The sequence below is a fragment of the Caloenas nicobarica genome, chromosome 2, assembly GCF_036013445.1.
Source record: "Caloenas nicobarica isolate bCalNic1 chromosome 2, bCalNic1.hap1, whole genome shotgun sequence".
NCBI classification, from domain to species: Eukaryota; Metazoa; Chordata; class Aves; order Columbiformes; family Columbidae; genus Caloenas; species Caloenas nicobarica.
In genome coordinates, this window is record NC_088246.1 from 120,197,782 (window position 1) to 120,225,705 (window position 27,924).

Genomic DNA, 27,924 nt, shown 5'->3' on the forward strand with positions numbered 1-27,924 from the left:
ACAATGAATCTACCTTTGTCACAGTGGCTGTATAAATCATTAAAATGGTATGTCCTTATGGATGCCAGCAACAAGGCTGTGGTCTCTGGTAGAGGTGGAAACTGTCTTGAAAGGTCAAGAGGAGGCTGGAGGAGAACATGGGGCATAGTTTGGGCTCTGACTCATTTGTCTAGGGAGGATGACTCTGAGGGTGCATGTTTCTTCTGTTTGCTCTTCATCAGGCGAATCAGGCTGTGGGGCACAACCATACCAAGTTTGGGTTGTGGGTATATTGGTATGCTGTTAGCACAGAAGTTGGCTGTCTTTTCAATTAATTTTTAGTGGACTATTTCTTATTGTCTCAGTGGTATTACTATTAAATAAGGATCACCCGATGTGACACTTAGCTTGGCAGGACTGTGCACTGAGGGTAATTTTTTTGAATTTTTGGGAATTTTTTTAGAAATGTTAACATTTTGGAATTTTCTGTCCACAAGTCTTGCTGTGCTTGCTCATTACGAGTATGAATTTTCTGTCTCAAAAATGTCTGAAGTATAGGCTGTTCTTCATGGCTTTGTGCTTGCTTCTTTGGTTCGGTGCAGATCTGACCAGCTTCTTCTCCTTGTTTGATTTCAAGTGTTCTTATTTGCTTTTTATTACACAGTGCTTCTGTGTCTTTTAAGAAGTGTACTATAAAAGGGGTTAATCGATGAAATAGCTTTTGTGTGGCTTGGTGTATTTTATGTTGTGTAGTGTGTTATTTAGAGGAATAGAGTGAAATCGATTTCTTTTTTTTTTCAGAATGTTTTTTTTTTATTCAGCTATGTGAACATTTTGGAAAGATATTACAGACTAATTGAAGTAACAGACTTAAACCTTATAAGGCATCAGTCGTTCATGCTCGTGAACCTACAGGGATAGTTCATATCAAATACGTTCCTTGTTGATACAGTATTTCTTTAATAAATCTCCCCAAGATCATAACACAAATCACAGTTATAAAAAGGGAGTGCACAGTAAGATTGGAGAAAAATAGACAGGAGGGTAGGAGAGTCCTAATCTTAAGCCCAGCCCATCTGATTAATTCCAGAATTTTAATGCTTGCAAATGTATTAATTGGCAAGTGTTCATATTTGTATGTTGTAAGATCTTTTGAATCAGATATCATTTTCCATATAAAATAGTCTGGCAGGTATTTGCTATTTCTAATCTTTAAATATTTCATATTACATTATCAACCCTGTATTCGATCCATTTATGAAGCACAAAGCACTCTCATTTATAGAGATTTATTCTTGTATCATTTTTCCCCAGATTTGCTAGAACACCATTGTGTTCGTGTTCTGAAGGTTAATGCCCAAAGTCAAGCAGACAGAAGCCAAGTGCTGTAAGGTTTCTAAGATTAGGACTGATTCCCTTCACAAAAATAAATGATTCCTGCCATGTTCAGTGATTTTGTGCAGCACTACTCACGGCTCAGTGAGTGCATCAATACTGTAGTCCTTACATGCTGTACATACTGATGACACTCTGTGTTAACTTGATTGACTGAGCAGTATACTGGAGAGGATGCACCTGCGAGAGATGTGCAGACATATATATTTTTATTCTGGTTTTGAAACATTTATTTTACATTTTTTTCACTTGGAAGTCTTACTTTCACGTTCCATGGGTTATCATGTTGTGCTGTTAAGGTAGAGCAAACAGTTATGTGCTTCTTTGTTGTCAAAACTGTATTGGAAAATGATCTGAGGTGCATCTTTCTCTTTCTAACCAAAAGCCTGATTTTATGTTTTAAAGGAAAATGACATAAAGGGGACAAGTGTGAAGTCTGGCAAGGCAGTAGCTATGTAAATGATGCTTATTTTAAGAGATTCAGTTTAATGGTAGAGAAATGTCTCATGTTATTCACTTATAAGCATTATTTTTTGTTACATTTTTATGTTTTGTTATCATTTTTGTAGGCTTTAAGACAACAGCAGAAAAGAAGAAATGGAGTCTCAATGATGGTAAACAAGACTGTTCCTCGTGTTGTTTTGACACCATTAAAGGTGTCTGATGAACAGTCGGATTCACCTTCAGGTAAATAGCTAAAGGACCGTTTGCAAGATCGGCTCTGGTCACGGAGCCTTCCTCTGAGTCAGCTGTGTAGCATACAGAATTTGGAACTGCTGAAATAATATTTCCACTTGGTGGCTTTGTTTAACATTTTTATTTCCTTATCAAATCTGGTGTCTCGAGGATGTTGTTTTTTTTTTTTAATAAAGAACTGAAGACACAGTAAAATGACAATTGGTAATAGCAGCAGCTTTAAAGGAATGCAAATTAACATTTTGTTTGGCTCTGGAACTCTAATGGAGGACCACATGCTGGTATTCAATGCCATAAGAAGGGGAGGGGGAGGAAATAAAGGCAAGCTTCTCTGTGAATGTAAATTTGTGTCTCAGTTCTGCGTTGCAATACTCAGATGCTTTTGTTAGCTTTTCTTCTGGTAGCACGCTTATCACTGCAGCATAACCTTGACCTTTAGTTCTGGTGGTTAAATTGCTTCGTTTTAAGACATTTATATGTCTGTGTTTAACACAAATTGACAATTGTATTTCCAGGCATGTCTCTTCTATAAATGTTTCTTCACAAAGAAATGATCTTTCTTTTCCTTTAGATTGCTTTGCTGCCACATAACTTGAGGTTAAAATATTTTTAAAGATGTCTCTTGGGCATTATAGGAAAACATTATTTTTATTAGATCAGTGACCATTTTTATTGACTGTGGCATTCAGTAAACTTTACTTTTCAGCACTTAATTGATTTATTGAGCTTTTACTTCCATTTCCTCTGATGATGAGGAATCGTATTGTGACCAGAAAGGTGTATTGCCTTTCAGCAAGTAGTTGCCAAGTTTTTTTAAATTCTATTTTTGTTTTGTTTGCAGTGTAAGGGGTGCTGTGGGGATTGTTGGTACAAATGCATCCGTATCATGTTTGGGGATTTTTATTTTTTCCTAAGGATCTGAATCTAAAAATGGTGAAGCAGATGGTTCTGATAAAGAGATGAAACATGGGCAAAAGTCTCCAACTGGAAAACAAACAAGTCAGCACTTAAAGAGGTTAAAAAAATCTGGTTTAGGTGAGTAAAATAACTATCTTACCTGTTATTGTAATACTGATATTTTTCCAAAGTCTGTGTTCTCTTTAAGAGTTTTATTTTTCTGGTTTGTCTGTCTCTGTTTCAAAGCCAGCGGCTGACCCTTTCACAAGAAGATGTCTTTCTTTCTGGCTTCCTGGAAAATCCATGGACAATTTTTTCTCCCCAGAATGCTCTTCTGTAGTTGCTTTTTGAAGTTCGTCAGACCTAAGCAACTGCAGGCAGAGAGGTCATTTAGCAATTAGCTTCTGATGGTTGCCTTATGATTTATGGGGGCAGGGCGTAACAAAGATTCCTCTTGGTAAATTTGCTTGAAATCTGATACACCTTTATTCCCAAAGATAACAGCATATTTGCTTACTTACCTACTCTATTATAAGTTAACCCTCTGTTCTTCATTTGAGTTATTCCATGTCATACAGAGATTCGGCATATCATATTGGGTTGATTCTCTTTCTTTGGTTGATTTGTTTCTTCAGTTGGAGCCTTAATTATTTTGAAGCTACATCTCTTGAGTTGATAGATGCAGTTTCTGGTTTTATTTTCTGTGTTTTTTAGCAAGATTCATGGATGATGATCTGTAATTAATGAAGAATTTTCTCTGAAGAGATGCTGAGTAAATTTTCAGTAGCTCAATGTGATAGGCAGATTTTCCTGCTCTGCATGAAATATAATTGGAAATGTTCCCTAAGGAACAGAAAATGTAGTGTTCACTGAGACTCTTGTCTTGGCTAAAGTAGAATAATTACATAACTGTCTCTCTGTCTTTACAAAGGACTTCATGCATTCAGCAGACTGCTGAATCATTTAGAGAAGTATTTTGCGATGTGACCATATTGGAAAAGTCAGCAAACAAGCTTTTTGTGGTGGCTAGATCATCCTGAAAATTATTTCATGTCTGTCTTTGTGGTGATACGATTGTTCTTCTTTATTAATGATCTAGCCTAGTCCTATTTTAATATATAATGTTTCTGTAAAATAGCCTGAAGATACTTTACTTCCTAAATATCACAGGTTAATTGTTAAACATGCTATTGCCAGTTCCTGGTGAACTGTTTCCCGCCAACCTTGTTGTATCACAGCCTCTCATGGAAGTGTACTTTGCTTTCATATATAATCTTTCTGTAGATTATTCATCAGTCTCAGATGAACAGCTAGTTCTCTATGTTGATCAAATGGTATTATTCAAACCTAAAAATACTCCTTCGGTGTTACAGCTTTTGCTGTGGAAAGATGCATTCAATTTTAAATGATTTCCTGTAACTTTTCTCTACATTGAAGACTGAGATAAATAGTTTGGTGTATACATTCCTCCCCATTGCCAGATATTTCATCAGCTGTTGGCCAACAATACCAAATGTAGAGTGAATTCATTGGAATTTTTTGTGAATTTCAGAAAAAATCCTCTGGCCTTTCGGGACACTACACTTGGAATGCAGAGAACTTTGTGTAAGGTTTAAGGGTTTCTATTCTTGTACCTGCTAAAATATTTTTCCTATGACATATTTCTTGGGATACTAATGGAACAGTTGTTGAGTGTCTTTGAGAATAGGTCCAGTGTCCTATATAGTGCACGATCCAGTTCTAGAAATTGTTTGATTTTCTGAAACTTTGCTGATCTGCCCAACATTCACTGTATGTTGTGTTTGGTAGACTTTCTGAGCTCCCATTAAATATTATTACTTTTTCCCCTTTTAGTTAGCTGATTCTGTCAACTATGTGATTTCTGTCCTTTCCCTACTTTGATCTTTATACTTTGATGTAGAACCATGGTGCTCCCATCCTTTTAATATTTAGTTCTCTATGTTGGAGACTAATCTGTTGTTTTCCAAGGGTGTAAACTTGAGTTTGTCTCTCATCTTCCAGATTCTGTTTCTGATCTGGGCAGCAATTCCCCCCAAACTCTGGTAGCAGCTCTAAGGATTCAAAATGTCTTTCTCTGTGGAAAACAATATAAAATTATTGGCATATGCTTTGTCATAAAATCCCCTCAGAGTTGCGATTAGCTATGCAGTAGTGGCATACCCTTGTTGTATTCCTCAGAATTACTACTTGCCATGCTACTCGCAGATACTTCGCTAAATCTGATTACAAACTTGAGACCTGCAGTGAAGGTCCTAAACTAGCCATACGAAGGGTGCAGGAGAGAGAATTTGTTGTTCTGAGCAGATTTTGTTTTTCTTAAGTATGGCTATAATGAGCATCCACAGTGAGCCACTGGCCTGTCAGGAATAATATGCTTATTTCTTCCACAAGTTGATAAAACCTCCATAGTAGCCTGTAAGTGGTAGCAGGTCAAATAAATCAGAAAATGTGTGACTCAGGCACACAGAATGCAGTTTGCCTTTCTGATACTGTCTTGGGTTTTTCACACTATTTAAACATCTGCCACTGAAATATGTTACTGACTTTGCAGTCATATAACTTGATTTAGTTTGGATCATCTCTATGTGGATGTCTTCCCATAGGATATGAAGCATTAGCTGGGAAAAGTGTTACTCCAATTTGGAGTCACTTAGAAGATGAGAATATGTATTCTGTATTGATTAAAGAAAGGATTATACATACTGGCATTAAAATCAGATACATCATACTACTCGTGTTACGCTTGGGGACTGTGTTCTTTTTTGCATTTATATTTAGTGGGTGGAACAGATGGTGAGGACAGTTTATTGTGATGCATTCATGAAAATGAGCACTTCTTCTGTATGATTGTCCTTTAAAACAGGGCATTCATTTGTTTGTAATGGAGTCTTGGCTGTACTGAAATACAGTGTGTTGGAAAAGGTTATGTTGTGCTGAGTGCAAAGTAATCCTTCTCTCATTCAGTTAGTATTGTCTGCTGAAAAGTAAAAGGAAATTGCAAGGATGTTTTTGGGAGCCTGTAGCTGAAGGGGAACTTTTAGAATATACAAATCTACTGTATTTTCTTTCATTTGTACATTTTGTGGGTGATGTTATAACCTTTCCGGGGAGACCACAATAGGCCTTCCAAGAAATCTAATGCATAATGGCACGTAGGAAGTCAAGGAAGGAAGCCAGGAGACCTGCTTGGTTAAACAGGGAACTGCTGAGCAAGCTCAAGTGGAAGAGGAGGGTTTACAGATCATGGAAGGTGGGGCTGGCCACTTGGGAAGAATATAAGGCTGTTGTTAAAGGACGTAGGGAGGTAACTAGGAAAGCTAAGGCCTCCTTAGAATTAAACCTTGCGAGAAGGGTCAAGGAAAACAGAAAGAGCTTCTTCAAATACATGGCAGATTAACACCAGAGGCAATGTAGGCCCACTGATGAATGGGGTGGGTGCCCTGGTGACAGAAGATACAGAGAAGGCAGAGTTACTGAATGCCTTCTTTGTCTCTGTCTACTCTGCCTGAGGCTGTCCTGAGGAGCCCCGTACCCCTGAGGCCCCAGAGGAAGGCAGGACAATGGAGGAGTTTGCCTTAGTTGATGAGGACTGGGTTAGGGAGCAATTAAGCAATCTGGACATCCATAAATCCATGGGTCCAGATGGGATGCACCTGCGGGTGCTGAGGGAGCTGGCTGAAGCCATTGCTGGACCGCTCTCCATCATCTTTGCTAAGTTGTGGGAAACGGGAGAGGTGCCTGAGGACTGGAGGAAAGCAAATGTCACTCCAGTCTTCAAAAAGGGCAAGAAGGAGGACCGGGGAACTATAGACCGGTCAGCTTCACCTCCATCCCTGGAAAGGTGATGGAACAACTTATCCTTGGCACCATCTCAAGGCGTATCGAGGATAAGAAGGTCATTAGGGGCAGTCAACATGGCTTCACCAAGGGGAAGTCATGCTTGACCAACCTCATAGCCTTTTATGAGCACATAACCAGGTGGAGACATGATGGCAAAGCAGTGGATGTGGTCTACCTTGATTTCAGTAAAGCATTTACACAGTCTCCCACAGCATCCTCGCTGCTAAATTGCTAAATTGCTAAGTGTGGACTGGATGATTGGGTAGTGAGGCGGACTGTGAACTGGCTGAAAAAAAGAAGCCAGAGTGTCATGGTCAATGGGGCAGAGTCTAGTTGGAGGCCTGTATCTAGTGGAGCCCCTCAAGGGTCGGTACTGGGACCAGTACTATTCAGTATATTCCTCAGAGACTTGGATGAGGGAATAGAGTGCACTGTCAGCAAGTTTGCTGGTGACACCAAGCTGGGAGGAGTGGCTGACACGCCAGAAGGCTGTGCTGCCATCCAGCGAGACCTGGACAGGCTGGAGAGTTGGGCAGGGAAAAATTGAATGAAATATAACAAGGGCAAGCATAGAGTCTTGCATCTGGGCAGGAACAACCCCAGGTTCCAGTATAAGTTGGGGAACGACCTATTGGAGAGCGGTGCAGGGGAAAGGGACCTGGGGGTCCTGGTGGTCAGCAGGATGACCATGAGCCAGCACTGTGCCCTTGCGGCCAAGAAGGCCAATGGCCTCCTGGGGTGTATTAGAAGGGGGGTGGTTAGCAGGTCGAGAGAGGTTCTCCTTCCCCTCTGCTCTGCCCTGTTGAGGCCACATCTGGAATATTGTGTCCAGTTCTGGGCCTCTCAGTTCAAGAAGGACAGGGAACTGCTGGAGAGAGTCCAGCGCAGAGCCGCGAAAATGATTAAGGGAGTGGAGCATCTCCCTTATGAGGAAAGGCTGAGGGAGCTGGTTCTCTTTAGCTTGGAGAACAGGAGACTGAGGGGCGACCTCGTTAATGTTTATGAATATGTAAAGGGTGAGTGTCATGAGGATGGAGGCAGGCTTTTCTCAATGACAACCAATGACAGGTCAAGGGGCAATGGGTACAAAGTAGAACACAGGAGGTTCCACTTAAATATGAGAAGAAACTTCTTCTCACTGAGGGTGCCAGAACACTGGAACAGGCTGCCCAGGGAGGTTGTGGAGTCTCCTTCTCTGGAGACATTCAAACCCCGCCTGGACGCCTTCCTGTGTAACCTCATCTGGGTGTTCCTGCTCCGGCGGGGGGATTGGTCTCGATGATCTGTTGAGATCCTTTCCAATCCCTAACATTCCGTGATTCTGTGAATCTGTGATTATTTTTATGAGTGTTACTGTGAAGTAGTTTATAGCATTTGAGAAGTTTCTAATAATCGGGATGCTGAATTTCCCCCATTTGTAAAATATATTTATTCTTCTTAACGTGTCAGCTCTAATTGCTGAGAGGTCCTATGTGAATGCCAAGTGCCACCATTGCTCATAGCAGTGGAATATTCTTTTAAATTGCTTTTTTTAAAGATTGCAAGAGTTTGTTTATGATTAAGTTAAGACCCCTTTGATAGCATCTTTGAAATATTTGAAAGTACAACAGACCAAAACCTGAAGGAGTGTCCTGGGAGGGTTTTAGAAGCTTTTGAGGTTTTCCAGACACTTGGACTCCTCACTTCTTCCATTTCTATTATGAGCATCATAATATGTTAAGACCAAGAGAAAAAAAAAGACAGTAGAAGTATGTATATACCGTGAAGCAGGTAGTACTAATTGCTCTTTAAGGATGTTTAAAAAGTATCTTTTAAATGTTATCTGAGAAATGATAACAAGATGAGACCAGATGGGACCTCCAGTAGTCATCTAATTTCTCCATCAGCCATAAGCCAAAATCAGTTACAAACCTGTCATTCCTGACTGGAATTTGTCTATCATATTCTTAAAGATTTCCAGTATTTCTATGATGAACACTGTAATGCCTCCTTATGGATCTGATCCAATGTCTCCTTGTCCTTGGTGGTTGAAAGCTCTCTTTTATCAGTATCTCAACAGAAATATTTCTTACTGTGCAATAGTTTAAGCTCGTAACCTTTGCTATTGACTGTGGACAGTACAAAGACATTGTTCTGAACCCCTGTGCATCAGCCATTTATGTCTTTCCCCTTCTCTCTGCTGAGTCTTTATCTTACTCATTCTGGGGCTTGTATTTTTCCTCACACACCCTGTTTTTTAAACAGGTAATTCCTGCTTCTGCCTTCTGTGTGTCGATGTTTTTATATCATGAGTTCTTATGAAAATTCTGAAAAAATGCATGTTTTCAGACAACACATTAAATATTCTCGTCTCTATAATCACTGTCTATTCACACAGGCAGTGTTTAGCAGGTACTGTGGGCCAAGTTACAGACACAGAGGACGGTGAAAGAAGCACTCCATAATGATTGATTCACATCAGCCTTGTCAAGCAGCCTTTTCCTTGGAAATAGATGCTTATATTTATGTTGATGACATGACAGGAAAATTTTCTGCTGCTTCTAAGCTGGGTTGGTCTCTTGAGCTGGAAATAAGCAAATGTCAGCTGTGATGCTGACTGGAACATGAATCCTATAAGAGCTCGGGAGACAAATACAGGGAATATAAAATAAGTTGTTAAGATGCATAGAAAAGGCTGTGTTACCCTTCTCAAAGTACTGTTTCTCTGGAACTTACTGTATTATAAAATAAAAGCTAAAAGCTTAAAAAGAAGATTTGTTCTTACTCTCTTCTTTATTTATGTTTAAAGTTATTTCTTGTTTATTTACTCCAGGACATTTGAAGTGGACCAAAGCTGAGGATATTGACATAGAAACACCAGGATCTATTCTAGTGAACACTAACCTGAGGGCTTTAATAAATAAACACACCTTTGCTTCTTTACCTCAGCATTTTCAACAATACCTCCTGCTTTTGCTTCCAGAAGTAGACAGGCAGGTAAGTAGCATCATGCAATGTTTCTTTCTTTAATGAGACTTTTTTATAGTGTGTTTGCATAGGCTGATTTTATTGGCTAGGAATTGTTCCAGGAAAGAATAAGAAAAAAACTTCCATGCTTTCTTAGGTGAAACTGTTAGATGTAGAATGACTGTGAAGTTTATATAAGTGTCAACCAGCTCCTGCTTCCTTCCCTTCTGAAAACTGTACAGTTCCCTGATTTGTCTAAATGGAAACTGGCCAGCAGATCTTCTGAACTTGCCAAATCTCTTAATTAACTTTCCTGCCTATGGTGCTGACGATAAACTTCTCATCTTCAGGACTTTACTTACGCTGAGTCTCTTTTCATCTGTGGTCTTCCTGGGCACCCTGCCAGCAATGTCCAGGTCAATATTAGTTCTGTGAGCTTCTTCTCCTCCTTCCTTTTCTGCATGCCTACCTATGCATCTGCTCAGCTCCAGTGCACTGAATCGATTCGTTCACACCTTTTGTAAGGAACTTCTTGTTCAGAGCTCGCAGCTGTAGGCTCATATGGGTTGTTAATCAGTTCTGTTGAGGAGAATGGTTTGGGGAGTAGCAGAGTGGAAATGAAAGTTCAATTTCATGTTGTTTCCTACAATGTTTGGTCCTTCCTGCATTTGTTGGTCAGATTGCAGGTTTATTAAAGCAAGAAAAAAATCTTCCCAGCATGTCTAGCAGTTAAAATAGCAAAGAGAGCCCAAACCAATTTCATTTACCCACGTGCCTCACTTCCCAATTTAAACAGTCTTACCAATTTCAATGGGGAGTAATCATGTACTTAATTCAGACACATTTACTTACCCAAGTAGGGCATTGTATTTTTTGCAGATGGTCAGTAGCCCTCTCTTTCTGTAATAACTAGACAATGCAGGTCACTTAAATGACTGATTAAAACCTTCATCTTAAATCAGTATTTTAAATGCCATGGTTTTATTTCTTAAAGTGTTAGTAGTTAGTGTGTACCAGACTAGCACAGGGGAAAGCAATGCGAGACAAAAAGAGGAAGAAAAATTGTATTGATGTACGGTTACTCAGCCTCTTATCAAATTAAATACTGTATGTTGTAGACTAAAACTATGCACTTTGATAATGGAGTATTTGAAAAAGAACATTAGAAAACAGAGCCATAGAAGAAACAATGTAAATGTATTTATTTTGAAGCTCCCACAAGGCAGTCAAAATCAGTATTGGCAAATTTTAAGAGAACCTTTTTCCGTGCTGCAAACCAGATTTTAACTTAGTACCCAGCAAATATTTTCCTGATAGTTTTGATTTTTTCTCTTTCTATTTAACTTATCAGAAGAGATTTTAAAAAATCTGCTATGTAAAATGATGTTTTCTCTCTAACCATCAAAGATGCCAGTGTTCATGAATTACATTTCAAGTACAGGGGCCTTATTTAGAAGTTTCTTACTTTAAAATTTGTTTTTCAAAATGTAGGCTCTAGAACTGACAAGCCGTTTGCCTTCTTATCAGAGTTCCTGCAGCAGATTTTTGGCAAGAAAGTCGAGAGAATGTTTGTTGGATTTAATCATACCTCACTACTCAAAAGCAAGGCATTTCTTTTTTATTTCAGAAAGTGTTCACATAACGCATACATTGCAGGTGTTATTTGAAATGCCCGACACTACATTATTGGACACTGTTACTTCACAAGCGAACTAGTCACAAAAAACTGTTGTCATGAGACATTTACAGGTGTCCTTCTGTCTGTTGTCTCTCACAGCGTTCTGTGGGTTTGTGTAGTGTACCATGTTTTAATGTGTGTTTGGAAGGCAGGAGTCTCCATTCATCTCTGGAAGATTAATGGAAACGGTTGGCCTCTAAGTGTGATAGTTTGAGGGTTGTTTTCTGGTGGGGAGTGAAATAGCGGTGGTCTGCCCCAAATCTTCACGTTCTGGAGTTCTTAGTAGAGGAAGAATTGCATCTTGGTATCTGAGAATATGTCCTGTGCTATGCCTAAAGAGTAGCACCCCAGATACAGACTGATGAAAACAACTGAACTGATATTCTTTTCCTTCCTGTGGCAAGTGGAAAATGCCAGTGTAGTGCTCAAGGATCAAGTGAGGGGGAGAGACAATTCTAGCCAGGGAGCTCTGGTGGGAGTCCAGTGTTCGTCAGTCTGACTGGACAAGGCAAGAGTATTGAGTCTTCCTTTTGTTTCTACTGTCTGAATCAAGTGGGGCATCAGGCAAGCAAAAATGGGATAAAACTATTCTTTGACTTAGCTGCCCATCTCTGAGAGTTTGGTTTCATTGTTTTATATTGTCCTTGTTGGGCCTGAGAATTCCCGCTCCTGCTCTTCTGGCTCTGAAGTGTTTCTTCCCCGTGCGCAGCTGTACAGTTGGCTGCTGCTGTCTTCCCCAGAGAAGGCTGCATTTCTGTGTCATCATGTGGATATAGTATGTGAAGTACTGTAATGAATGACACCATAAAACTGTAATAGAGTTATGCTATTTGTGTATATAGAGTGATCTGTGAAATAAATTACTAATGAAGTGCAGTCTCATTTGGACTTTATTACTGCTCCACATAGGAAAACCCTATGATGAATGATCCTTTGTCATTTCTGTCATAAACACCATTTTTCTGGGTGGTATAACTCCTCCTCCTTAAATCATACTGAGCTGAAACTTCTCAGGCATGTGTCAGTTTGAATAAGCATTTTTAGAAACCATTAGTTAAGGGAGTTGAGGGGGTTTTTTGTTTGTTTGTTTTGGGGGTTTTTTGGTGGGTTTTTTTGGTTGGTTGGTTTTGGGTGGGTTTTTTTTTTGCATGCCAAGTGTTTATTCTAAATAAATTACTTCTCTCTCAACCCCGGTTAGTCTAATATGTTCAAAAGAAGTTCAGGCCCAAGTCAAGGGCGTAATGAGTTGTGTTTTCTGATTTTTCTTTCGTATTCAAGTTTTGTGGTTGCTATGAGGGAGCCACAGGAGTCCCTTCTGGAACAAGAGCCATGGGAGCCCATGGAAGAAATGGCCTTAGGAAAGATGGCCCAGAATTGAAGAAGTTGAGAACAACTCTGCTAATGTTGGTGCTGTCATTTTTCCTATTCCAGCTAGATTTTTGACAAAGTGGAAGTGTAGGATCATTGCCTTTTTTTTTTTCCTTAGGAAAAGATAAATTGTATCATCATTCACACTTGAAAGTGATTTCAGCTTGTAAATTAGTTTAAATTTTATTTCAGTAGCAATGAGGGCTGTGTGTAATTCTCTGTATTCAAAATGATAATAAAAGAAATTGGAGCAAGTTGGCAGTTATGGCAGATATGTTTTATCAACAACTTTATTTGCTTTTGTTTGAGTTCTGAGTGGAATAGTGCATGGACATTGTTCAAAGAGCAGCCGTGACCCAGACTTGTCTGTTTAGCAGACTGCTCCAAATGTTGCATCGCTGGATGCTAGAACCTCATGTTTGAAATTTGAACATCCCGATTTTGAGCTCTTTTTTAAGCTGCATGGACTCAAAGGCTCAAAACCTTAAAGGTTAGCTGATACAGAAGCCTGTTGGGTGGTCCCCCGGGAGACCTAGATTACTGAGCTGGCAATGAAGAAAACATGTAGGTGTAGAAACTATATGGAAAGCAAAGTCTCTGAACAAAAGATTTCAGTTGTCACAAATCCCAGCAAAGTAGTTTTGTTTTCAGCTCTAATTAAAACATTCTACAGCTGAAGAACAATGGAATTTTCATCAAAGAAATACCTGCTTCTAATATTAATACATCAAGCCGATAATTACATGTAACAGAAGCCTTCCTGACCACTTCTCAGCAGCTATAATCTTCAAAGCAGGAAGTTTCTCTCTGTATCTAGATTGCTATGCTGCATCAATGCCTCTTTAAATATTAATTGAACAGCCTATGTTGTGCAAGGATGAGTAACAGGTCTGTATGACAGGTTGCTGAAAAGGAGTTGCAGCTGGCCATATCTTGTCTACACCAGCTTTCCTTGTTGCTGCTACTGGGGAATCAAATTCCTGCTATCAGCACTGGGATATGGGCAAAAGGAAGGGAAATACACCTGTGTAGTAAGCTTGCAAGAACAGAAGTGCTGCTTTGTCTGAACACTAGCAGAAAGCTTAAGTGATTTTACTCATCCTTAGAGAGCTAAACAAAATGTTATTTCCTGAATGTTCTGAAAAAAATGTGTGTTTCCAGACTCTACGAATGCTTAAAAGCTTTCTGATCTTCGAGAATTTAATTCTCTTCCTTGTATTTTCTCTTATGGTAATATTGGATTCTTCTGAGACTCTTGTGGTTTGCACTTGCTCTGCCCTTTCACTTATGATGGGAATTTCCTCCTGCAAAAACACCCATGAAGGATCTCAAAGCCTCCTCAGACCTGTGTGTTACGTTGCAGTGCCATTTTATCTGGCCAAACTTACTCATAAAGAGCATTTAAAACAGTAGAGGATATCCTAGTAAAATTTCCATCTTGTTTTAGCTTTACTTGTTTTATGAAAGAAATTTAGCAATCTTTTTATTTTCTGAATCAATCTACAGTTTATAGATAGTCGAGGTAGTTACTTAAATGTAAAATTCTAAACTTAAATATTCTTAAGGAATGTAAGCCATGTAATATTGCAGAAGTTCCTGTCAATATTTTAGGTTTATAGCAAGCCAATCTACTAAAAAGAAAAACATGAGTTAAGAATCAAAAGATTCTAAAATGAGTCAAATCCCACCTTAATCTCTTTTTTAAAAATTTCTAAATCAGTGAATCCCAAAATAATAACTGTCTCCAGGGTCAGTGCAAGTATTGTTGTTATGTAATAGCTTTACGGCATCCTGTCATTTTAAGGTCAGTGCAGGTTCTGTGTTTCTGTCTTGGTCTGCTCCAGGGGTCCCAAGCTCATTTTCACCAGGGCTGCATCAGCCTCGCGGTTGCCTTCAAAGGGCCGAATGTCATTTTGGGACTGCATCCTACATTTCTACAGTCCTAAAATGACATTCGGCCCTTTGAAGGCAACCGCGAGGCTGATGCGGCTCCCAGTGAAAATTAGTTTTGCACCCCTGGCCTACTCAGTTTAGGTTGATGCTGGCACTTCCAAGTTCATTATCAACTTGCAAAGATTCCCTCTCCCCTTGCATTGAAAAAAGGCACAGTTAGATGTCAGTTAATGATTTTCTCTGTTCTGTTTAAAGTAGTTAGAAATCGCTCTGGGGAGGTTATCTGCAGAATTACATTTTAAAACCTCTTTGCTGTCACGTAGTATGAATCAGCTTAATATATGTCCCTACGATTTGGGCAATGATAACAAAAGGTAACCATTGTTTTTGGTGTGCACAAATTACTCCTACTACCAAGCACATCAGTTGGAGTTCTGCAGTGGAGAGTGGGTGATGAATAATACACAAAATTCTTATGCTTGTAAAAGACAAGGAGAGAGGTCCGATATCTGCCATTCTGACACTTAGTATTTATTTTATTCTTTGTAATCAAAATATATTTTACTGTATATTCATTTATATTAAAAGAGCGTAAGTGAAGCTCTGTTTTCACAGTTCCTTCCTTGCAACAGTGTAACCATCTTCCCATTTGCTTTCTTAACTTGATCAGTACTTGAGGATTATATTTGCCATTGAACTTTTCCAGTATTTTCTTCATAAGACGTCAAACTGCAGAAATTAGTCCTGTGTGTATTATTTGCTCCCAGGTTTGTTTCATGTTTTTCTCCATGGAACTGTTGTGTGGTAGTAGCTAAATGGTTACCTTATCTTACTTAGCTGCCTTTTCTGCTAATACTGCACATTTTAGCTGTCCTCAATTTGCTATCATAAGTAGCTTTCAAATATTTATTATTATGTTCCTGTAAATGTTTGAGTTTTACACTGAAATAGTTTTAAGGTTATGACAAAAGCACTTAGTTCAGAGAACATGTGCAGTAGAAGGTTAAATTTAATATGTTTTCTCTACCTAAGCATATTTTAAAAGCTGTTAAATTGGCAACCCTGTGTGTCTAGTAATTGAAGGTCATTTTATGTCACATTTCTACCTTTAACTCACCTTTTTTATTTGGTTTTATTGGTTAATGTGGATAGCGTGGCATTGGTGTAATGTGTTTTATTTGTACAGCTTTATAGGGTAGTTTTAATATGGGTATCTAATAGACTAGATGGATGAAGAATTTCCAAAGCATTTAAGCTGCCGTTTTGTGAAGATTCTGGGGCTCTGATTCCTGAGCTCAGCCAGCCAGGGGTGTTCAGAGACGTTACTACCCCCAGCTGGCCCCCCTGTCCTTGTGCTGCAAGTTAATGCCTTTTTTACCAAACGCAGCTGGATGGATGATGTATCTGCACATTTCACAGTCATGTATTAACAACAAACATCAGTTTCACTTTACATGAGTTGAAGGCTGAAGGATTTTGTTTTAAAATCCCTGTTAGCTTTAGGTACAGGAATATTCTTTTAGCTGCCCTAGCACTATTCAGTAATGCTCACTGCAATTGCATTGCAATCCGGCTGCTCTGATTGATGTAGTAATGGAATTCTTGTTTGCTTGTTTGCAATAATCCTTAGAGGTCCTCCTCAATATCAATACTTCTACATATATGAGTAGGAAGCATTACATTTTTGATTAAGTGTCATGTTTTTGCATTTCTGCAGGCTTGGTCACTGTATTTCAGAAGTGTGAATTGATGTTTTCCACTGTGCCAGATCCATGTTGTTAAAGTTCGTGTTCTTGTTTCATTTTTAAAGCCCTAGCTACAAGCTCTTGTCACACTTAAAGCATGTCTCACCTTTACGAACAAGTTTTGCAGAGGTGTTAGCAGAACTATTGTAACTGCTTTTGTCTGTGGCAAGGCTCAAGTCAGAACATCTCATAGGACACAGCAATGGTGCTGTGCTCACTGAAAGCAAAAATACAAGAGCTGCAGCTGTCTCAGAATGTGCTGGTTTTGGCTGGGACAGAGTTAATTGTACACAGTAGCTACTATGGGGTCATGTTTTGGATTTGTGCTGGAAACAGTGTTAATAGTATAGGGTTGGTTTAGCTCTTGCTGAGCAGGGCTTACTCAGAGTCTAGGCCTTTTCTGCTCCCTACACCGCCCCGTGGGCGAGTAGGCTGAGTGTGCACAAGAAGCTGGAAGGGGACACAGGTGGGACAGCTGAACCCAACTGACCAAAGGGATATATCGTATTGTATGACCTCGTGCTCAGTATATAAAGCTGAGGGAAGAAGAAAGGGGAACCTTCAGAGTGACGGCGTTTTCCCAAGTAACAGTTACGCGTGGTGGAGCCCGGCTTTCCTGGAAATGGCTGAAAAGCTGCCTGCCCACGGGAAGTAGTGAATGAATTCCTTGTTTTGCTTTGCTTGTGTGCAGAGCTTTTGCTTTACTTGTTAACCTGTCTTTTATCTCAACCCATGAGTTTTCTTACTTTTACCCTTCCAATTCTCTCCCCCGTCCCACCGGGGATGAGCAAGTGAGCAGCTGGGTGCCGCTCAGTTGCCAGCTGGGCTTAAACCATCCCTTCCCATAAGTCCTTCTGGTGTGTGGGAGACCCTGCGCTCATGTTTGTTCTCCTGATGCAAACTAGTAAAGTTTATGTTCTCCTGTCCTTCCCTCCAAACATATTTTATAGAGTACAGTGCACAGCTTTTAGTGCTTAAAAATAACAGAACATTGTGTGCAATACCAGTTCCAGAATTATTAGTACTTTGAAAAGAGAAAATAATAGATAAAACATTTCCCTTCCAGTAGGAAAGCACAAGCACCTTTTTAAAAGACTTTGTGCTAGGAGCTGTGTTATGAGCATATAACTAATATGTGGACATAAATGGTAACATAGACAGACACAAGGGACTGACATGCTTCAAATTATGTGGCTATTAAAGATGTATTGTGCTACTGGAGTGTGTAGTTTTTCAACTGTTCCTTCCTTGCAAAGTGTGAATAATTGAGATGAGTTGGTCTGCAGTGCCTCCAGTGTTGCCACTGTAGGGCTGCACTAGAATTAGATGGAAAACAGAACATTCTTTACAGTTCCGAATCTGAAGACAGTCAAGGACTTGAAACAGGTTGTTGGATGCAGGTGTAGTGAAAAGAAGAGCAAGCAGAAGTGATCCTCTTTGACTCTTTCTCACTGTCTTCATTCAGTATATTTGTTTAGCTTAAAAAAAAACCCAAAAAACAAAAAAAACGAAGTTGAGGGGTTTTCTCCTAATTATTTCAGAAGATTGCTATACTTTCTCTTTGAATTATTTGAACTCAAATTTTCTTTAGCTTGTCTCTCTTGTGTTAAGGACATGCAGCCTTTTTTTTTTTTTTTTTTTTTGCATAGGAGGACGGTGTTTTAAAATGCCTGGAGAAAAAGAGATCGGATGCAGGGTTTTAGTTCATGACACTCATCAAAAATGACTGACTGATTTTAGGTGTTTGCATGTAATATCCCCTTACCTTCTGCTTCTCAGGGTCAAAGGCATATGTCTTTTATTTGTATCAAAAGCTAGATGAGTAAGACCCTACTTGTTGATATGTCTTTCTCTGCACCTTCCCCAGCATACTTGCATTGATGGATAATTTAATAATATTTTGCTTTCTCAAAGTCTCCAAGCATCTTTTTTTTTTTAAATGAGTTTCATACATGCTTGTCTTGATTATGATCTATGAATGTTTTTCTATTTTACCCTTTCTTCAAGGCTTATGTGCCTCTTCTAGTACCTTTAAAAATGCTTGCTGTCTGTTGCATGTTCTGACATGCTTGGGAATGGTACTTGTATGATAGATGTAATAGAAAAATAAATTCTACTTGTAATTTCTGTAATTTGGATGCAGCTAGAAGGTACTGTTTGCTGCATATTCTGGTTTTCCTTATATTTTACTTGTTTTTTGCTTCATTTTAAACAATGCTTTATCTTTCCATTTTGCCAGATTTATTATTCTCCTTAAATTCTTCATTTAGTTTCTTGCATCTGAGCTCAAACAGATTGGATTCCATTGTCTTTTTTGACACTACAGTGTATTGGAATGAATATAGCTATCCCACTTGTCTTCTTGATTTAGACAAGTTCTAAATTAACAAGTCACATTTCATTTTGAAAACATATGTTTGCAATTCTTCAGTCTTACTCGGCATATTTCCCACTTTAGTGAAGATGGAAAAGGTCTTTGTTTCTTTCTTTTAAAGACTCTTCTTCCTTTTCTCCTCTTGTCTGAAGCAATTATTCCTATAGCAGTAGATATTTTCTTTTTCATCCTTTGATTTTTTACTTCTAAGTTTAGTCTGGTTATTTTTAAAGGATTTAAGTCATATTCAGAATTACTTTCACCATCTGTCTTCAGAATCTGTCTTTTCATTTTGCATTCGAGGACAAACTTTATGTTATGTTGTAATAAGTTGGCAGTGACAAGAGTTTTTCTTATAAGGATTGATAACTTCATAATCAGGATTAATAAAATTTAGCCATATTCTGGGTCAAGATATACTGTGCTGCTAAAAGGTGAGACCCATGGAAGAGAGATTATACAGAGTGAACATTAGCACTCAAGTTGTCTTATGTCAGAATTGCTGTGAGAGACATAGTGTAAGCTGATGTCTTTCCATGTCACATACCTAAAACTTGATTTTGGGGTGGCTGAATTTGTTGCTCTGGGAGCAGCTTTTAAGTCAGATCCGTGTATTGCTGTCTACTGTATTCCTTTGCGTTGGCTGTGTCTGTCTTATCATTCTTGTACTTCTCAGCTTTAATACAACTGTTTTGTGGTCACGACAGCAAAAAGGGCCTGATAGTTGCATCTCATCATGAGCAGCAATTTTCTTACACTCCTGTTTAACTACTTTTAACTCAGAACATTTTCCACTGTTGGCTTTAAATACATGGAAACCATTTCAAGAAAGGATAGATTTTTCATCAATGTCATAGCAGTGTCTGTAAATGTGTGCATGTATTTTTGTGTTTGAGATGAGCCTCTAAGTGTTCCTTCAAGCAAAGAAACAGTTGCTGTCCTTTTGTCTCTGTGATTTTGGCAAGCCTTGTATTTTTTTTAAATGGTCTGTAGCTTCCAACTGCATACTTCTTCCACGTTCCTACCATCTGCATCCTCAAGACCTGAAATCATCAATATTTAGTATTAAACTGGGTAATTACCAACTCCTTTACTACTCTTTCCCCTTCCTTTTTTGCTTCTCTCCAGTATTGTACTGTACTTTCTCTGCAGGTTTCTCTTTCCTTTTTTATGTAGAAAATGAGAGGTTGTAGAAAAGACAGAGCTCTTCCTGGAGGCACACGGTAATAGCATTAGAGGCCTTGGAAATGATGAAACATGGAAAATCCTGATTTGATTATCAGGAAAAGTGTTTTCACAGCAAGAGCGGTTAAGCGCTGGAAGAGGTTGTCCAGAAAACCTGTGGAAGCTCTTCTCAAAGATATTCTGAAGTCAAGTGGGCAAGGCCCTAAACAAGCTGCTCTAAGTGGAATGGCTTTGAAAACTTCAAGACCTCTGGAGGTCATGCCCAACCCACATGATTCTATGTATGATTCTATAGGTGATATCTACTGCTTTTTCCTCAGACCTATCAGAGAAAGCGTTTAGATTGATGTCATGATTTCTTCATGAGACATCCATCCTGGTTGATGCTCATTTCTTTGTAATCTTCTGGATTACTTGTTGCATTATTTCAGGTTCTGTTTTCCAGGATTTGAAATCTGAGTTCTGTATGTGTGAAAACCTGGAGAAGTACAAACACAGCATGTTAGCTGTTCAGTAATGAGCTAGCACTTTAATGTGATTTAGGATGATTTGTTAGTGTTCTTGTTTTCTTTTGTTAGTGTATCTCATTTTGTGCTTGGCCTCTGATTTTTATTCCCATCTGAATTATATTACTGTACTTAATAGCAAAGCCAGAGTAGTACTTTCAGTATGTTTCTTTCTGGTCTTGGACTTTAATGAGAAGCTTGTGCTTTAAGCTGATAGGTTCCTGTCTCTTTTTTTTTTTCCTCTACACTGACATAATTTGCAAGGACGTACTTTGCCGTAGCATCATTTCTGCAAATAATTTACGCAATTCTTAATTTATTGAATCAAGCTTCTGCAGCTGCTTATCTAATAATGTATTGAAGTCCAGCGCTTTTATTTTGCTGTTCACTGCGTGGCAGCTTGCATTCAAGATGGTTTTGGTTTTTGTTGTACTTTCTGTGGCCTCTTGAGCTCTGTCTTTTTATGGCCTTTTCCCTTGCCATCTAAGGTTTACCCAAAAAATTCAGAGGTAATCCAATACCGAGGAGTTCTACAGTAAGCCAGTCTAAGCTAGATATTGAAGCTTAATGGTGGCAGTGGGGCTTTAGTGTAGGAACACATACACTGTTTTGCACTGGAAATAATGATATGGGTTATTCCATTGCTAGTTTCTAAATCAGATTTGGAAAGAAGATATGCTCACGATTATGGGCAGCTCAGCAGAAACATCCATTCAATCAACCTTTTAGCGACAACAACAGGGAGGCTGCACTAAAGAAAATACCTTTTCATTAAATAAATAGTATTAAGTAATCATCCTGAATATTAAGCATGGTCAGTTCACTTCAGAAGCTGTGGAAAGAATCCAGAGAAGAGCACCAAAATTTACATGAGCTTTAAAAATACCTTGTAACCGAATTTGGCCTTTTTAATCTACCAGAACCAAATTAAATGTGAAGAGCGGCAACTTTAATAACGATCAAATGCTGTATTTCATACAAAGGGCAACTAACCCATGTAAGTCTTTTGCATACTAAAAGTTAGCATTGATCGCTGGCAGAGTTTAACTGATATAAATAGAAGACGGTGAATGCATATATATGAGTAGTAGCCACAGTTACATCAAATGGACTGAAATATTTATGGGAAATAAAAGTCCCCTTTTTCAGTCTCATGCCAGCTAAGCTAAATAGAAATAGAAGTCTTTTATTTGACACCTTTCTTAATAATTGCCTATTATGTGATCTTTCACAAACTTTATCTACATGATCTGTTCCTTGCAATTATCAAGGGTTAGTTGAACCTCTGATTTTAGCTGATATTGTTAACATATGGCACCACTCACATATTATTGATTGCTGAAAAATACAGTATCTTTGCTTAACATTGTGTTGTGTAGCAGAAACACTATAATCAGAAATGCAGCCGTTGTTTAACAGAATTTAGAGATCTTTTGTGACAACTACATCTGCTTTTCCTTTTCTTATCCAAGTGTATTCACACTCATTCTCTATTATAGACTTGCCAACTCTTAGAGCATCCATTTAGTTTGGTCCCATTTATCACAATCTCTTTGAATGGGAGTTGTATAAGTGGAAAAATTACTTTTAGATCGGCAATGGCATACTGGAACAGTCAGCAGTATTCTAAAGGAAATGGAGAAACTTCCTCAATGATTTTCATACTAGAAATACATGCAAGTTCACTTAGAAGTATTTTTCAGATGGATAAAAGTTAAGTTTTATATAATTGCCAACTATTACTTGACAAGGAGAGCTCTACCTGTGGAGAACTCCTTGACATAATTGATTCCCAGATCATTAGCCAAAGTAATGAACAGGAGAATCATTGTTTTGCATTATTATATAGAATTTAGGCTTATATAAATGCAAGCAGATCTTTTTAGATTTTCTGAAGAATGTGTCAGTCAGTAATTAAACAGTGCAGAAACTGACAAGAGCACATATAGTAATAAGTTCTGGTTCCCTTTTTAGTGCTTTGTCCATTTTGCAAGGGTAACATTTTTTTGGAAAGCATTGGTATTGACAAAGCACATGGCCTTACGATACTACTCTCTGCAGCCATTCTGTATTTCCCAGTGATAATTTCTGGCTCTTGGGCTTAATGAGAAGTTTGTTCTGCAGAGATGCCACACACAGCCTCAAGAACAGAAAGTGTCTAATGTGGCTTTTAATATGCCTCAAGCTATCGACTGCTAGCAAAGGAGTTGGTGATGAGTGAGTAAGGCTCTTTCCACCCATCATGAAGCATAATTGTGGTGGCTGATATGATGGGTTTGTGTTTGAGGAAGATGGTTCCAGAAACTGAGAGCATGTGTCCACAATACACATAAAGCCAGAAGACAGTGCAGTGCTCCATGCTGTGACATCCATTTAAGATATTTAGGAACTAATTGCAAACTACGGTTTAAATAGCATGCAGGCAAAGCTAAGCCATCATCTTGGGAAATCGTAGTCATTCTGTTTAAATGAGTGGATGTTTCAGATATGAATCATGAGCTCTGGTCAGTTAAACTAGATTGCATGGAGAGACTCCATTGGAAGGGCATTAAGAGGCCAGCGGCCTTGAGAAACGAGTGAAAGGACTGACTTAAGCACCTTTAAAAAACAGGAGGTTGGGAATTGGCTGGAAGAGAAATGCATGCAGGAACACTTTTAGTTTTCTTTTTAATGATGGTGTAGTACATGGCAAATTGATATACCATCCTTTCGCTTTGTAAACTGTGAAACACTCCATTGCTAGTTTATTTTTAAACTTCTTTAGCATCTTTTATATCTTGACATAGAAAAAATGCAAAGAAAGGACAATTTATGTAGTCTTCTCTACACTAAGGCCAGGATCAACAATGTCTCTTTTACTTGATAGATATTGTCTAAAAGGTTTTTTGACTGTTCAGTGATGGAGAATTAACAGCCTCTCCAAATGAGTCCAGTGCTTCATTGTTTTCACTGTTAGAAATTTTCTCCTCAGTGTCTGATCTCAATCTCTCTTGCTGCATTTCTATTTTTCTTCATTCGGTTCAGCATCTACATGGAGAGCATAGAGATTACGATGTTCATTTTGCTATAGCCTTCAAACATGAAGGCGGTAGCCCTTTCCCCATCTCCCTGTTTCTTTTGCTTGAGAAGCAGCCCTTATTAATGCAGTCTTTGTAGATCTATGACTTCAAATATGTGCTCAGCCTCATTTTCTTTTCTTCAGACTTTGTATCAGTTCTGAGTTGCAACAATCAAAATTGAATGTATTACTCCAGCTCAAGTGATAAGTAACACCAAGGAAAACAGAACTGATTTCTGTGGTTTTACACAGTACTCCCATTTATCACTTCCAGTGTTCTGCTCTCCTTCTTTGCAATTTTATAGCAAGGTTGGCTTATATTCTGTTTGTGATCAGCCCATGTGCTCATAAGCCACAAATACTTTTCTACAGAAGCATTGCATAGCCACTTAGTTACTTCATTTTGTGTTTCTCTAGTTATGTGTTACTACAATAGTCTGAAATTTCACATTTGCCACTCTTGCAATGCCCTACTTATCCCTATTGTTTCCAAAGTAATTCTGAAATCCATCAAGAGAATTCTGAATTTCAGTTGTAGATTTCAGTGTACTCAGTCCCTCTCTGAGTGATGTTATTTACGAATTCCTTCCATCTTTTTTATCATGCCTCTGAAATGCCGCCTTCTAGTTGATAATAAGTAAACTGTAGTTACCTAAGCAAAGAGTTCTGCATAGTTCTGTAGCCACCTAATTACATTTTATATATCCTAGCTTTGCTTAATAAAATGTCGTGTGACACAGCATTGTTAAAATCAAGATATAAAATTCGTGCTGTTTCTCTTCTATCACAAAGTGTTTTATGCTGTCAGAAAGAAAGTAGACCGACTTGACATGACCTATTCTGGACAAATCTGTGTTGGCTGTTGCTCAACTCCTTGTTAACTTCCAGGCAGTTGTGTATAGTGTGATATCTTGTGCTTTAACCATTGCACATATTTTCCAGAGCTTGAAGGCAGAGGGAGGAAGCAAAATATTTAAACATAGGATTCTTGTGTCAATTGAGATGCGCTGCGGTATGCAGCTTAGTACCCAACTTCTTCTTCAGAAGGTTAAAGGTCCCCTGTAGGTTCTGGGTTGTACCTGCCCACCATCTGCCCATATGAATGTCTTGGGACACCCTGTGGCATCTCAAAAAAGAATTGGTTGTCTTCGTGTAGGCCATAGAGATTTTCTGAAGCTAGATTAGTCTGCAAGTCTTTAGCTGTTCTTATCCCCTTCTTTAGACAGAGGTCGTATGTATGTACTGTATAGATATAGCTAGCATGTGTAATTTTGCAGTTGTCCTCTCACTGCTCTGAAATTCATCTTTTAACAGTTCTGAAATATATTTGTAACTGGGCATTTAACAGGCTAGTAATCTATCAAGCCCAGATGATTTGAATGCATTGATGTCTATTCAGCTCCTTGCTTGCTCGAGGGTGAGATCTTAACTTTTTGCCTTTTGTTGCTGGTATTAATTGTATTAAGCACCTTAATGCAGCAGATTTGTGGTGAAAATGGATGCAAAAAAGGCAGTATAAACATTAGCTTTGTCGCCATATCCTTCTAGTCTTTCCCCTGTGTTGCATAGTAGACCTTTTCTTTCATAATCTTCTTACTCCTAATGTACTTACAGAATTACTTCTTCCAGAGTTTGATGTGTCCCTTGCCAACTGTGTCTAATTTTGGCCCATTATACCATGTTCTGCTGTGGTATTCTTGCTTAGTGAGTTGACCTCATTTCCATTGCCTGCATGCTGTGAGATCAACAGTGAGGTCCTAACTAAGACAATCTGGTCTCATTGTACAATCCCCATTATTCTTTTGCAGGATGCTTTGCACTCCGTGTGGTCGGTATTGTTTTTTTAAAGAACTGTGAGGTTTCTTTAACTCCTTTTTTTCACTAGCATTGTGTTCTTGGGGATTGTCCCTACTAATTCTGCATTTACGAAAGTATGCCTACTTGAACCACATTTTTTTAGATTCTGTTGCCATTTCTTTTTTCTTTTTTTCCCAAACAAGCTTTAGTCTTTGATATTACTATCAGTCATATGACTTACCAGATCTCCATTTTGCCAATTAAGTTAAAATGTTGATTGTCAACTAAATCTTCCAAGTCCTCCTACATACCATTAGTAGTTCTTGCATTAATGTTCAGCCATCAAAGACAGAAATAAATGTACCACTGTCATCATATTGGCCCCTTCTTTAACCCCTCCATTTATAAATAAACTTGTTTTGGCAGTGGTCTGCAGAACAGTATTTTATTTTATTTGCCTATAGTCTTGGGCCACGAATATAAAGACAGCATTAGAATTTTGGAGAAATCAGCAAGTTTGTCTGTACAGCATGTTCCTTTCCTTTGTGAGGGCTGCCTTCCATCTTTGCTTACCTATTGCCATATCTCTTCCTGGGGCATCACCCCATCGGTGAAGATGCCAAAGCTGTTCTGCCCATAGCACCTGTTAAACCGTGACTTCATTACTAGTCTATGTCTGTCACTGCTGCTAAAAACATCAACAGATCCCTGGGTTCCATGATGAGTCCTGCAGTGTCCTTGTCACTTCTGATCCACTCAATCTCATTACTAACTGTGTTCTTAGAGCGTAGGTAGATAGACAACAAAGTTTAACAACCAGTGAAATGGGCAGATTTCACAGACATCATACCTACCAAGACCCTTATGAGGTTCATTGGATTATCTCTGTTGTCCTCATTCCCCTTCATTAACCCCTTTGAGTCCCCTTTGGAGGCCGTGAATATCTCGCACACTGGGAACACTGGCTCTTCTTAATCTGTTCTTGGGATTGGTTCCTCTTTTTGTCCAGAACAGATTCTAATTTTGGGATTACCTTTCTCTGTATATAAAGATCATATGAAGGTTTGGAGACTTTAGCATGGAGAGATCTTTCTGTTCTCTGATGGTGTGCTTGGGTGCATTGTGCTCTTGTATATGAATTTCAAACTTGCCAAACATTCACACATTTAAACTACTAGTTACTGAGTGCCTGAGACCGCCTATTTAAAATTTACATGTACCCATTTTAAACATACTGTTTCAAGAGAAACAGGAATGTAGTCTTTGGTGTTCAGTGCAACAGATGTGTGTCTATAGTCACAGAATCACAGAATGTTAGGGATTGGAAGGGACCTCGATAGATCATCTAGTCCAATCCCCCCGCCAGAGCAAGAAAACCTAGATGAGGTTACACAGGAAGGCGTCCAGGCGGGGTTTGAATGTCTCCAGAGAAGGAGAATCCACAACCTCCCTGGGCAGCCTGTTCCAGTGTTCCATCACCCTCACTGTGAAGAAGTTTCTTCTCATATTTAAGTGGAACCTCCTGTGTTCCAGTTTGTACCCATTGCCCCTTGTCCTATCATTGGTTGTCATTGAGAAGAGCCTGGCTCCATCCTCGTGACACTCACCCTTTACATATTTATAAACATTAATGAGGTCACCCCTCAGTCTCCTAAACAGACCCAACTCCTTCAGCCTTTCCTCATAAGGGAGATACTCCACTCCCTTAATCATTTTCGCGGCTCTGCGCTGGACTCTCTCCAGCAGTTCCCTGTCCTTCTTGAACTGAGAGGCCCAGAACTGGACACAATATTCCAGATGTGGCCTCAACAGGGCAGAGCAGAGGGGAAGGAGAACCTCTCTCGACCTGCTAACCACCCCCCTTCTAATACACCCCAGGAGGCCACTTGCCTTCTTGGCCGCAAGGGCACAGTGCTGGCTCATGGTCATCCTGCTGACCACCAGGACCCCCAGGTCCCTTTCCCCTGCACCGCTCTCCAGGTCGTTCCCCAACTTATACTGGAACCTGGGGTTGTTCCTATCCAGATGCAAGACTCTACACTTGCCCTTGTTATATTTCATTCAATTTTTCCCCACCCAACTCTCCAGCCTGTCCAGGTCTCGCTGGATGGCAGCACAGCCTTCTGGCGTGTCAGCCACTCCTCCCAGCTTGGTGTCACCAGCAAACTTGCTGACAGTGCACTCTATTCCCTCATCCAAGTCTCTGAGGAATATACTGAATAGTACTGGTCCCAGTACCGACCCTTGAGGGGCTCCACTAGATACAGGCCTCCAACTAGACTCTGCCCCATTGACCATGACACTCTGGCTTCTTTTTTTCAGCCAGTTCACAGTCCGCCTCACTACCCAATCATCCAGTCCATACTTCCTCAATTTAGCAGCGAGGATGCTGTGGGAGACTGTGTCAAATGCTTTACTGAAATCAAGGTAGACCACATCCACTGCTTTGCCATCATGTCTCCACCTGGTTATGTGCTCATAAAAGGCTATGAGGTTGGTCAAGCATGACTTCCCCTTGGTGAAGCCGTGTTGACTGCCCCTGATGA

General features: G+C 39.3%; 1 protein-coding gene across 2 annotated transcripts in view; it reads left to right on the forward strand.

Annotated features, from left to right (window-relative positions):
• ASXL3 (ASXL transcriptional regulator 3) overlaps positions 1–27,924 on the forward strand; it is a 128,269-nt gene that overhangs the window by 77,301 nt on the left and 23,044 nt on the right. For both annotated transcript variants that reach the window (XM_065628279.1, XM_065628278.1), the window contains 3 exons: positions 1,944–2,061; positions 2,986–3,105; positions 9,641–9,804. In XM_065628279.1, the coding sequence (XP_065484351.1) occupies positions 1,944–2,061; positions 2,986–3,105; positions 9,641–9,804 (402 nt within the window). The remainder of the gene's footprint in view (positions 1–1,943; positions 2,062–2,985; positions 3,106–9,640; positions 9,805–27,924) is intronic.